Below are 13,078 nucleotides of genomic sequence, written 5' to 3' on the forward strand. Positions count from 1 at the left end.
ACACACACACACACACACACACACACACACACACACACACACACACACACAGTTTTTCTGTCCTCACTGTGTGCGTCTTTGTCCTTCCGTGTCTGAAATCTGCATAATGTTGTTGGACCTTCCAGATTAATTATTCATGTACTGTTACCGTCCCCTGTGAGCCGTCTTGTCAGAAATCTGCTTGTTCTTTTCCTCTTCTTGGGTTCACGCTGCCACCGTCTTATAACCCCCCCCCAAAAAAAACAGTTTTAGGTGTTAACATAGTTCATCGTAACCCAGGGAGCAATGATGGTTTTTAGTACTGAGATGCTTCACTATAACCCCCCCACCTAACCCCAGGGGGGGTGTTAGGTGAGAGATGCAGCAACTCTGAAGTTGGACAACATAAAACAGTTGATTTTTGTAAAAGCTGTCCACACGTTTCAGACGTCACTCGTTCCGTCATGTGAGGTTCAGATGTGGTAGCCAGGCTTGGAGGTGCTGTTTGACGTCAGTGGATGCTGAGCTGTGGTCTCTCTGTTACTCGCTCGAGCTTTGAGGCGGAAGCTCTGATCGTGAACTCTGGTTCAGCTTTGATGTGAGTCAGCACATTGGAGGTTGGTGTGTTGTGACTTAAAGGCGTTTCAAACAGTGTTTGCTGTGTTCATGTTTTTCTGGTCCCACATAAACCAAATGGATGAGACTGTATGGACGATTTGTTTGTTAGATATTTCCAAAGGAGTCTCAGCTCACCAAGCTAATAATAGGGAATTGGCTGTATCTCAGTCATGTCATATAACGTTATGCACTGTATGTGTTTGTGTTCAGTACTAAAGACTAGCAAATCCACCCTGCTGTTGTATATTTAATAGGCAGGATATCAGATGCTGATGATTATTTTGAAGCTGATAAATAATGAAAGAATGTTTCTGATGCTTGTTCATAATTTTATTTCTCTTTATGATTCTACTCATGAGTTGAGTAGCTCAAGTCTCTCCCCAGCTCCTCAAAGGGAAAACACAGGTGGAGAAAACAGCTAAACCTGTCTTAAACACATTTCTGGAGGCAATTGTTAGAAGAAGCACATCTACTGTATGAACCTGTATGAAGAACCCTAGTTGTAATGTTGAGTGTCAGGCTTGGCATTTTATTCTGGTATCTAATTCAGTTCCAGCCAGGATCGTGCCATCTTTAAAACTGACTGATGGTGCGTGTCCACATGGGTGTTATTCTTTGTGAGTGATCACCCCAATTCCCAGCACTGGAATCTCGATGGGAGAGCCACAATATGATGATTGGCAAATACTCCAATAAGGGTGCAAACACTGACGTGTACTTGATTGGCTGTTTGCTCCCACCACAAACATCCTAAAGTAAATATCGCTCTAAATGGCACAAGTAATGGGTGACATCACCTTGTTTTTCATGAGCCCCGCCTCTTCATAGTGTAAAAAGCTACAGCCACAAAAAGATTAATGAAAACGTCCCATTATTAGGGACCCCAACAGGTCAGAAACACCAGCAACTAGAAAAACACTGCAAAGCACACAAAATGCAAACGAAGTGGGAAAAAATACAATGGAAGTAGGAAAGAAAATCTCAAAAAACACAGAAGTGTTTTGGGGAACAGCTGTGGAAGTGACAGAAACCAAAACATGCGACGCACCGAGACACGCTTAAAAGAAGCAGAGGATTCCTGTGAGGGACAAAATAGATGCTGTAGATGCATGTTTGTCTCCCAACAACACTTCTGTTTGCTTTGTTAGGGTGTGTGGGGTTTGTTTTCTTGCAATGTGTTTGACCTCTCGGGGCCACCGTACAGCTTTGGTAAACAGTTGTGCCTTCTTTGGTTCAGTCACTGAGTGCAGGACTTCTAAATTGTGGGCCGTTGCTGATAAAGATTAGTGCGAGTTACTGAGGAGAGACTTGTGATACTCACTAACACCATCACACCATTACTAACCTCACTCATCACTCACTCACTCTTCTCTGCTTCTTCCAGCCTGGTTGTGTAGATTGTAATCACCAACCTGTGGACAGCAGTGTAAGCTAGTGATAGCTCAGCCCCACTCTTACACCCACACACAGAAACCCACTTAGGCCAGCCTCCTAACCATCACTCACCCTGCTGCCTGTTTTCAGGTCTTGGAGCGACACCGAGAACTTGTACTCCAACGATCGCAGCATCCTGACGCTGTCGCCCATCGAGGCCACCCACTGCTGACTCCCGGGGCCGCTGACTGTAGCACAGGGGGTCGGGGGGAGAGCCACCGCTCCATTATGAGTCATAATCACACCCCCCGCAACCTCAGCCACCATTTTCGAAACAATTTCATTTTAAACTCGATTAATTCCCAGCAGGATGCAGCACTGCTACAAATGGGATAAGGATCCAAAGAACTCGTTTGAGTCTATGCTGAGAGGAACGTCAGATGGGAGCGAAAACTCTGAAGGAAATGGAACATGTGGTGCGAGCTATTTGTGCTGCTACGTGTACGCTTGAAGAGCCGGTCTGTGTCTGAGCTGTAAAATGCCTGGATTCCTGCTGCTACTGCTAGCAGCGAATCTGCAAGTCCATCAAACTGGAAAACACCCTCCATAAAATCAGTTTTTAGTCACGTGAACTCCTCTGGAGCCCTTTCATTGTCAAAACAGCGATTTCTGACTGAGTACACTTTTTGCTGCGAGTGTCAAAGTGAGCATCCAGAGGATTTGTCAAGTCGACAGCAAGCCAGGATCATATACGTAGCAAAACATCCTGTTGCTTCCATAAACTGCTACAAAAACTCTTCATTCAGACCTCCCACCACAGCCCTGCAGCATCCAGAACATGAAGCCTCATCTCTACCGCGGTACCAAAGACCAAAAAGGATTCCGACTGGAGTTTAAAAGGAAAAGTGTTTATTTTTTTGTGCCTGATTGTACAGAAGCTTATATTGTTAAAGGAGACTTGTTGTTGTTCATGCTGCTTTTGTCGTCTGTTCTGGCCTCTTTGTCCCCCCCACCCCTCCCAGTGCACCACTGTGAAAGAGGCCCAATGTTTTAAAAAGCCATACGTTTTTGAAGAGGTCAGATTATTGGAGGTACTGCAGATGGACGCTTGTGGGGGCTTGTTGTTAAATTTGTTCTCCTCGAATGCCTTTTGTCACCCAGCCCGGCGACCAGAAGCATCTCAGCATTAAAGCCCACGAGGTCTGGCAGAGTCATCCATGTCAGCTGCCTAAAAATACGTCCGATTTGACACCATTATTTTATTTATGCTTTTTCTGGTGAGGCTTTAACGGTGAGATGCTTTTCCAAACCGTGGCTGATGCACGTCGACCCAAGACAGCAGAATGTGTTAAAGTTCAGAGGGGAAAGGAAAAGCAGAGCATTTGCACAAATCACATATCAAAATTATTTTGTTGGGTTTCTTTCTTTCTTTCTTTTTTTTTTTTCATCGGTAAAAGTCATTGTCACCGTTCACATCTGAAACCATTTGAATCACATTTTTTGCTGTTACATTGTTATTTTATTACCCCCCCCCCATGTGTTTGTGTCTCCACCTGCTGTTGGAGGTGTGTGTGTGTGTTTTGTTTTTTCTCTGTTGGTTGAAGGAGGTACGGTCCATCATAGCTGTTTGTACGTATTTGAATGATCTCAGCGACCACCCGGCGCTACCACTGTTACTCATATCAGCGTATGTGCAAGCGGGATGTTGGTGTGATATTAAATACTTAGCAGGGCCAAAAAGGATGTTTCACTAAGATCACTACCACACTGTTGCTCCACATTTTACACAGTTGACGAGTTGACCTCATATCTGCTAATAAAATATCTACCTTGATGCACCGCTGGGCTCACAGTGGATAAAGGAAACTATAACTTAATGCAGTTTTATAGAAGTATTCAATAGATTACAAAGTTTCTGTGAACACAGTTGTGTTATTCCACCATGTGTGCGTGTTGTGTTAAACTTGATCTTGATTTAACAGAAAGTCTTAGTCATGATTTCTGAGCGTGGAGCTGGAAAGACCAGGATGTAACCAGCAGAGCAAGTTGCATTATGGGAGCTGTAGGAACCACTTTAAGCCTGGATATCCATGCCTCTGCAGTGTTTTACTGGGACTCCTTGTCTGGCTGCTTTTTGAACTCAATGTGGATGTTTGATTCACCATCATCCCTTTAATACCTTTTTAAAAAAGGGACTAAAATACGCTGATTTCTTTTAGTTTCCTTTTTTTAAACTAGAAGATGGCTTTAAAAACACTTGGCGCCTCGCACAGCGGCATCTTTTCCCTGACCCTCCACCTCTTTCCAGCTCCACGACCCTCCTCCTGTAACACGCATTCAGTTGATCTCATGTCAAAACATTCCCTCTGTGTGAGATCTTGTAAGAGCCAGTGCACATCACAACTTGAAACATTGTTTGCTACACACACTAGCACATGACTGATGTTTTAAAATAGACGTAATAAAGTCCTCTAATGCTGGGGAAACAGCCCACATCACAGCGAGCTGAGGTAGCCGCGTGGGTGATGTTACGACATTCGTTTTTGTTCAGGTTGAACCCGTACACTCGTGTGAAGCAATAATCATCATTGTCACGATATGAGTCTGCTAAAAGGTCGGGTGATGTCATCACTGACCCCACCTCCCGACACCACATCGACCCAGATAACAGAGCAACCACTGAGCTCGGTGTTTGGGGGCATCGGCACTGCACACTGCAGAGTCTCTGCATGATATTTTGGAGCAGGAAACGCGAGTCCTTCCTGACCAAAGGCAAGTCACACAAAGCCCAAAACACCTGCAGTGTCAGTGCGGTTCTGATGCCCCCTTGTGCTCAATGTGGACACCAGTAGTGTCCAAAATAATGGTGTCACATGTTGGAGGTGGTGGTTACGTGGCTCCAAAACAGCCTCCCTTTTCAAAGTAGCAGAGTTGATTACATAACAGTCTCTGTTAGACTGAAACAAAAGTAATAACAGCTCGAAATTTATTCTCCACACTCCACCACAGCTGTGACGGCTGGAAATGTTTTTAATTAATGTAATCCACTACTAAGTGGCACCAAAGTGATCTTTTCACAGCTGTTTTGTGCCCGGGGTTCCAAACAGCCGTGAAAAGAGCTTGTGTGAAAACACGGACCAGATCCTATAAAGCGCTGCAGCACTGACGTCATCTTGGAGGCCTTGTATCTGAGTTCAGATACAAGGCCTGGAGGGGTTTTGTAGAAGCAGATGATTACTCAGTCACATAACTCAGAGTGGTGACTTAATATTTCATCGCGCCTCAAGCCCCCGTGATCTTCACGTCCAAATGAGAACAAATGCCGTCAGGAATACTGGTCATGTCCATCCACTGAGGCATGAGCATGAGTGGAAATTGGTACTAAAGATCAAACCACTTGTTTAAGTTGAAAAGTAAGATCAGAGCTGGAGGCTGATGACTTCAGTGCCAAGGTGCTCTTTCAAAATAAAAGTTTGCAGACTTGCATGAAGTTACAAAACCCCTGATCGGGAGTTCAGATTGAAATGTCAGCTGCCAGTGTCGTGCAGCCTGTCAATCGGAGCCCATCAGAAAGATGCGGGGATGCATGTCAGCGCTCAGTTTGACTTCATGTTTGTTCCCTCCTCATCAGTAAGTTGTGCTGCACCTGAGCATTACTACATAATTTCTTCTGTTATCTGATGCTGTTTGTCTGTCCTCTACTGTCTGTAAACCTGTCTTATAGCTGAAGATGCTGTTCTATTTACGAAATAAAAACCTTTTTAAAGAAACTGGTCTGTGGCCTCCACTCCTTTAAAAACAGTCGTGGGAAGTTGGACCCTCACCAAAGGCAAGTGGAGCAGCTTACCACTGATAACGCTCCATGGAGTTAATGAGGGAGAGGCGGCACAAGACGTGCAGCACATAGCTGAGAGGAATGAACACAGACTCCACCTACATGAAGATCCATGAACATGCTGGGATACTGTCCATTTTTATTGCTTTCATCAATAATGTGAAGTGCTGCAGTCGTAAAAAGAAATTCCCTCAGTGTGAGAATTTTTAGGCAGAAAACCAGAGTTTAGTGCAACCTTTCAGTTAGTGTTCATGTCCTCATGTCACATCCTAGTAAGCTACACTCTACGCCCTACTATTGTGTTGGTCCCCCTTTTGTTCTCAAAACATCCCCAACCCTTTAAGGCAGGGGTGCCCAATCCCGGTCCTCGAGAGCTACCGTCCTGCAGCTTTTAGATGCATCCTTGTTCCCACACACCCGAATCAAACGAATGGCTTGTTATCAGGCCTTTGCCAAACATGATGGCATGCTGAAGAGGTAATCAAACCATTTGATTCAGCTGTGTTGGAGTAGGGATGCATCTAAAAGCTGCAGGACAGTAGCTCTCGAGGACTGGGATTGGGCAGCCCTGCTTTAACCCTCCTGCCATCTAAGGCATGGACTCCACTAGACCCTTGAAGCCGTACTGTGGTATCTACAACCCTAACCCTTACTGACAGGGGTGTGGTCCTACTGACTGACAGTTTGTCCCAAATAATGCCTGCTAGACCTGGTCTGCTATGAATCACCACACTGGACCTCTTATGTGTGCATCCATGCTGTTGGAGTGTATTAGTAGTACAGATCATTTCAGAAGTGCTCTGGTTCATTGCTTAACACCAATTGGTTCTTAGTTTATAAATACCAGTCTTCTAACCAAGCTAAGTAGGTTAGCTGAGAATATAGCAAACCATCCTACCATCCGTGTAAGTCAACTGCTAGCATCAAAAACAAGCGCCAGCACTGAAGCTTCAAAATGCAGGGGCCCACACTGAGTGAGATCACCATGATTTAAACGAGGTAGTCACCAACCCATTTCCTTTACTGTGAGCACAAACACACGCCTTTAAGTTTCCGGCTGTTCTGTGTTTAACAGGCTTAACAAGCTTAACGGAGTGTGTTGAACAAACAGTTTCAGCGAGTGAGAAGTGCTGCAGTGGCTGCACCTGTAAAAGCAGGTGCACGTGGACCGTCTCAGCTGTTTCCAGCGTGAGGCAGCGATGCTCACGGAGCGTGAAGCCCGAGTCACAGTCGCGTGGATGAAGTTAAGATCCTCGGTGAAGCAGGCATTTTCACATCCCGTCACACAGCATTTAGGGCTCGGCACAGGCGCGCAGCTGTTCCCATTAGTCACACTGAGCTCTGAGGGAGGCGACGCCAGGACACGACAGCCAAGTACTCAAAACACAGGCGCATCAGTGACCACACGGGACAGTTTATACTTTAAAAAAAATTTATTACAGAATTTGACTAGTTTATTATTTTACACCTACAAACAATCCAGGAAATGTGTTCATACTGACAGTTTTAGTCTACAAGATCTCAAAGCACACCGGTTAGTGAGAAGAGAGCGATCCACTTCACCGCCGTGTCTGTGGCAGATCACTCCCTCACTGGATTTACGCGGATGCAAACCATCTGTCCGCCAAAATCTCTCCGTGACTGACATTTCATCCTTCAGGAGCTACTCTGAACCGAGAGACAAGTGCGTGCAGAAATGCTGCACATGAGACTGACTCGTCACAGAATGCACTCTGGAGTGCTTGCAGCAGCAGAGTGGAGGGTTAAAGGAGACCTGTGGTTTTTTGTTTTAACTGTGACAGAGAGGTAATGTGAGTGTGAATAATGGAGAGTTTGGAGTCAGTCTGGAAGCACAGAGTGGCCAGATTTTAATTAATAAAAACAACTTGTGCTCACGTTGTCAACTTGACGCAACCTTTCCTGTACAGCGATGCTCTTTCACCCCTCCCTGAAAAGCCCAGACTGAAGCAAAGAGCCTCTGATCAAAGAGTAATCTGGCTCGAGTGGTAGCTTTTGGTGCCAATTCAGGGAACCGACACGTGTTTGATGACTCAGCAGCAACTGTATAAGTCGGCGCTTGTAACAAGCCTCCTCAGAGGAGTTTAAGCCATTAATGAGAAAGCTGTTAATGTGCCCTGACATGAGCTGAACTTGTCAAAGTTAGGAGGGTTTAATCTGCTGCGATGGCGAGAATGCCAGAGCAGAAATTCAAGAGAAAAGCTCCCCACTCTCTTGTTGCTACAGTAAGGCGTTTCTTTCCTAAACGTGACCAAAATGCCACTGAGAGCTGTAGACATAGATGGGTCTCTGTGGCGTTGCAATCAACCCCCTAGCCTGTGTCTAATGTTCAAACTGCCTTTTTTCCTTGCTCATTCATTAGTTTTCATCTTAATTACAATTAAAGATCAATAGAAATCCCCAGCAAAGATATTTTTGTGGTAAATAATCAGATACATTTTGAAAATCAACATTTTTTAGAATTACTGATGATTATTCTGTTGTAACCCTACTTTCTTCAAGAATCCTTCAGACAGTACTTGATAGAAAAAAAGTTTCATTTCTCATCTAGAAATTGTTTAAATACACAAACAGTAAAGAAACTAAAGGCAGGACTCAGTCTAACACAAAGACAGGATTTCGCCAGGTTTAACCATCACTGCAGCTCCGACAAGCCTGATGCCGACCAAAACTGAAAGGAGAGATTATTCACTGACAGCAGAAAGAGAATATGGATCTGCCGATGAAGACGAATCCAGATCAGCTTCTAGTGGAATAAAACACTTGTTTGTTCTCTCTGCGTAAATCACACTTGCTGCACTGCAGACTGTATATTTCCCCGATGGTCATCCACACCCCCACTGCGGTGGTTTCATGCCCCCCGAAACTTTGAGAAATGCTGACATGTAGGCAAGAATTGCTGAGTAAAAAGAGCCGCTGTACATGATAGAAGTTCTAGCAGGAAGACATCCAGCAAACACGCGGCTGCCACATCTGTCTCAGACTGACCCAAACTCTTTGTCGAACAGATGATTTAAATCCTGCGGGAGGCCAAAACTCGCTCACACTGAGTAGCTTTCCCTCCAGCTCTTACACGTGCTAGCCCTCTTCTACCTTATAGTGTAACTGTGGCTTTGATGCATTTACTGGCTGCCTCCCTCCGCCTGCTCTTCCTCCTCCACCAGCTCAACCAGAGGAGCGTGGCGGTTGGCCTGAGAGCCCTCGCTGAAGAGAACCTTCTTGATCACACCTGACTTTGGCGCCCGGATCGTATGCTGCAGAGGCAAATACAAGAGGTGACATCATTAGAAACTCAGCAGTGTGTGTGCACCGGCTAAAAGGCAAGAATCATCAGTGCCTCACCTCCATCTTCATGGCTATCATGACCATCAGTGGGTCTCCCACAGTCACCTTATCTCCGGCCTTCACCAGCACCTGGACGCAGGAAAAGCGACTCGTTCACGGGGGTTTCATCACAAACCAATACAATAAAACCAAACCAATAATGTCACTCAGAAATAAAAAAGAAGTAACACACACAGTATTATGACTTCTTCCTTCATGCCTCCTCCACAGTCTCATTGCTCCGGCTGCTAGTGGATTTGAGGGAAGCAGTGATACACCCAGACATGTCCCCATAAATGTAATAAACAAGGCAGAGGGATTTACTATCACTCTCCAGTCATCACCAGTTGCTTAACTTGTTGTTACGCAGCATTTGCATCTGTCTGAGCAGCGAGTTAACTGGAGGCATGAAGCAGAGACATTTTGTTGTCTGCTGATTTACAGCAGGTGTTAAAAGAAGCTGACAACATTAAGCAAAGTTTATTTGTTACCTTGTTACGAGTTGAAGAAAAACTGGGGCACCAACTATGATTGTCCTTATTTTCTGCTGTACATGATTACATGCTGATGCTGTTCAAGCAGCAGCCAATCAAAAGAAGCTAAAGCTACTTTTTCAAACAGTGGATAAACTAAAGAGATATACCAAGGCCCAGAAAGATATATAAGAGCTCCAAACTATGGATCATGCAAAGATATTCTAGCAGAGTCCCAGATAAAAACATACCAAAATAGAAATGTGATTATTTTCCTATCAAAATTAAGCTAAACAGACTGATACTATTCTAACCTTTGTATAACAAAGGTTAGAGGTGGGATCACTTACCATCAAGACTAGGAAATATTCACCCTCTGAAGCATGTAAAGCTAATAATAAACAGACTGAACCTTTATGTCTTACAGCTGTCTAATTATAGTAATAAGCCTAAAAGGCACCCGTACAGTAGATGTGGGTCTGTTTTTTAAATACCAGAAAGTACTAAGGTCTAAACCACTTACTGGCTCAACATTTATCCTCACAGCCATGACAGTGGCATCGATCTTTTAGCTAATAATCAGCAAAAAGAACAGAAAAAGGTCAGCATATTTCCTAAAATGCCAAACTTTTGTACCCTGACTGGATGGAGTTTGTGGCCTTAGGCTCCATTAATCAATCAGAATCCTTTATTTATCCCTAAGGAAATTATGTCATGGACTTTGGGTTACTGATGTCAGAATAGTGGCTGTGATTTATGTATTTTTATGTGTCCAGATACAAAATAAAGCTGAAGAACAAAATAAGAGTTGTATGGAATTTTTCATCCGCACTGTGTGTGTCATTTCCACATATTAGGACATCTCGTGTCATACTGGTTCAGCACTGACACATTCAGAGTGGATTGTCTGACTGTAACGTCTAAAATTATATACATAAGCTCTTCAGCTTGAAATTGACTAAGACTGCATTTTAACTGGTAAAGAAACTTTACTGGACAGCTTTTTACCCTCACAAAAAACTATTAAAACTTCAAATTGAACCTTAAAAGTAAACTTTAGAAAAACACGAATATCCTTTACGCAAAAGAAAAAGTCACCTTCTCTATAGTTCCAGTCATGGGGGCCACGGCTCCACCCTGAGCTCCTGAACCGCCAACACCAGCCCGATACTTTGGCACGGGAACAGACACCTGAGAGCTTCCCTCCTGCAGCGCAGAGGTAAAGACGTCAGAAAGTGCAGTGACAGCTCGCTGACAGCTGAGGTGAGAGGACCGAAACAGGTTTTTAATTCCCCCTGATGTCAGACTGTCAGAGTGATGTCAGAGTGGAAACAGAGACAGTTTGCGCGGCGACAGGTGAGACGAAAACATCTTTGAACCTCCAGAAGGAGCTTTTGCATAGGCAAAAAAAAAAAAAAGGTTAAAAAGGCCACTTTTTCCTCCACTTCTGTTTAAGTCACCTTTCTATGTTTGGGAAACATTTAAGCCTTGTTTGGGCCATCAGTCACCAAACATCAAAGAGTTTTGCATAGAAGACACTGCAAGCAACATGATAGATGATAACTTGGATTTCAGTGGTTTTGAGGAATATGCAAAATAGAAATCTGTATACTGTGCATGTCAGATACATACAGTGGAGAACAGGTGCACCGTGTTGTCCAGGATCACAAGTTTAGGGCGGGACTCGACGCCATTGACAGTACAGTGCAGGAACGATGCCCCGCCTTCCATCTCCACCTCCCCTGTGACGTGATTCACCTCGTCACCAATCTTAAAAAGAAAGCAGAAGTGATGCATTTGTGGGAAGTAACCTGGGTTTGTTTAAGCACCGACATCCCACATTGTACTACTGTTATTTACAAATTTGGAAAAAGAAAACTTTTAATAAATACCCAAAATATACAGATTATAAAACAGAATTAAGTATTTGTAGCAAAAAAAAAGTTAACTTTCTCAGCTCACCTGCATACTGTAGCTCCCATCCTGGTTGTACATGATGACCACATCAACTTCTAGATGGAAAAAAACAAAACAAAAGTGTTAAAAACAGTCTTGAGATAGAGGCGGGAGAGACTGACACAAAGTCTTTAGTTAAATACGTCCCTCAGCTGCTGCTGTCTGCTTTATTTTTAGCTTTTCGGTGACACTTTTTAATAGAAACACTGAATAATGAATACAAGTTCCTTAGTAACGTGTCACAGACCAGACAGGCTTTAATTTAATTTTTTACACAATCATTAAATCGGATTATGAGTCAGTCCCAACTGTCCTCGACTACAAATTAACACATTTCTACAATTTCATTCATTCCTGTCGTTCTTTAGATTTAAAACCTCCAAAAACAGTCCAGTGACTAAAACCCATAGCCTGAAGTCACCACACGCACATGCTTATACACGTGTATCTGTATCAACTGCATAAAGACGAATCAGAAGCAAAAAGCGTAACTAATAAAAATCACTCTTTTTATATCAGTTTTGTTGATTAGATTTCCATTTACTTGCACACACATTTAAACACAGATCATTGTTTAATCTAATGATCATAAATAATTGAAAAGCTTAAAAGTTCTGTTAAATAAGGGAAACTGGACAAAGATGTTCATGCTTACATGCCCCCAGTCTGAACCAGTGTGTATCCATGCCCACATGTGGAGCACATATATGCATTTCTGCAAATATAAAATCCAGATCTCTGTTGAGCCAAGAACTAATTAATAACTGTTGTCGATCTTTCCGAGTTGACTTTTAATAACTACTCCTTGACTTTCAGACCCCACTCCTACAAGACTCAAAGAAATTTCACCATTAATTAAATGTGACTAATTTACATTCACCTTTTATGTACCACAGGCCTTTAGGCTGGTAGTAGTTAAACCATTACTTAAAAAGTCATCACGTGATCCAGCTGTGTTAGCTAATTACAGGCCAATGTCCAACCTTCCCTTTATCTCAAAAATCCTTGAAAGAGTAGTTGTCAAGCAGCTAACAGACCATCTGCAGAGGCGCAGTCAGGTTTCAGAGCTCATCACAGCACAGAAGCAGCTTCTTCCTGTGGCCTCTGACAGCAGAAACACCTCAGTGCAGCACTTGACACCTCTGATAACAACATTTTACTAGACTAGTCTAGACTATGCTGTTAGTGTTAAAGGAAACATGCTGCACTGCTTATACAGTAACTACAGTTAGGTTCATAAATATTTGGACAGAGATAACGTTTACTAATTTTGGTTCTGTACATCGCAACTAATTACCAATAATTCAATGGGTTAAACAAAAAGATTGCATAAAAAAAATCTGAGGAACTAAAGCAATTTTTAAACATAATTTCTTTCTTTTAAGGGGCTCAAAAGTAACTGAACAAATTAAATAACTGAAAATAAGTCCTGAACTCATGGACTTCACCAGATGCTTGGTTTCCTCCTTTTTAATACTCTGTCAAGTCTTTACTGCAGCAG

At 43.3% G+C, this 13,078-nt stretch overlaps 2 protein-coding genes across 2 annotated transcripts in view; one reads left to right on the top strand and one right to left on the bottom strand.

The window, feature by feature from the left end:
- The window catches only part of atp11b (ATPase phospholipid transporting 11B), a 46,099-nt gene extending 40,358 nt beyond the window's left edge, over nt 1-5,741 (top strand). Inside the window, exon 30 of the mRNA XM_005736929.2 lies at nt 2,122-5,741. Within this exon, the coding sequence (XP_005736986.2) occupies nt 2,122-2,203 (82 nt within the window). The 3' untranslated portion in view covers nt 2,204-5,741. The remainder of the gene's footprint in view (nt 1-2,121) is intronic.
- Nucleotides 5,742-7,228: 1,487 nt separating this feature from the next.
- Nucleotides 7,229-13,078, bottom strand: part of mccc1 (methylcrotonyl-CoA carboxylase subunit) — a 13,594-nt gene continuing 7,744 nt past the window's right edge. The window contains exons 11-15 of the mRNA XM_005737017.1: nt 11,584-11,633; nt 11,254-11,391; nt 10,720-10,827; nt 9,167-9,238; nt 7,229-9,078 (exon numbers count right to left, since the gene is read on the bottom strand). Coding sequence (XP_005737074.1) covers nt 8,947-9,078; nt 9,167-9,238; nt 10,720-10,827; nt 11,254-11,391; nt 11,584-11,633 — 500 coding nt within the window. The 3' untranslated portion in view covers nt 7,229-8,946. The remainder of the gene's footprint in view (nt 9,079-9,166; nt 9,239-10,719; nt 10,828-11,253; nt 11,392-11,583; nt 11,634-13,078) is intronic.

The sequence above is a fragment of the Pundamilia nyererei genome, unplaced genomic scaffold (genome assembly GCF_000239375.1).
Source record: "Pundamilia nyererei isolate P.nyererei 1_Seehausen unplaced genomic scaffold, PunNye1.0 scaffold00072, whole genome shotgun sequence".
NCBI lineage: Eukaryota > Metazoa > Chordata > Actinopteri > Cichliformes > Cichlidae > Pundamilia > Pundamilia nyererei.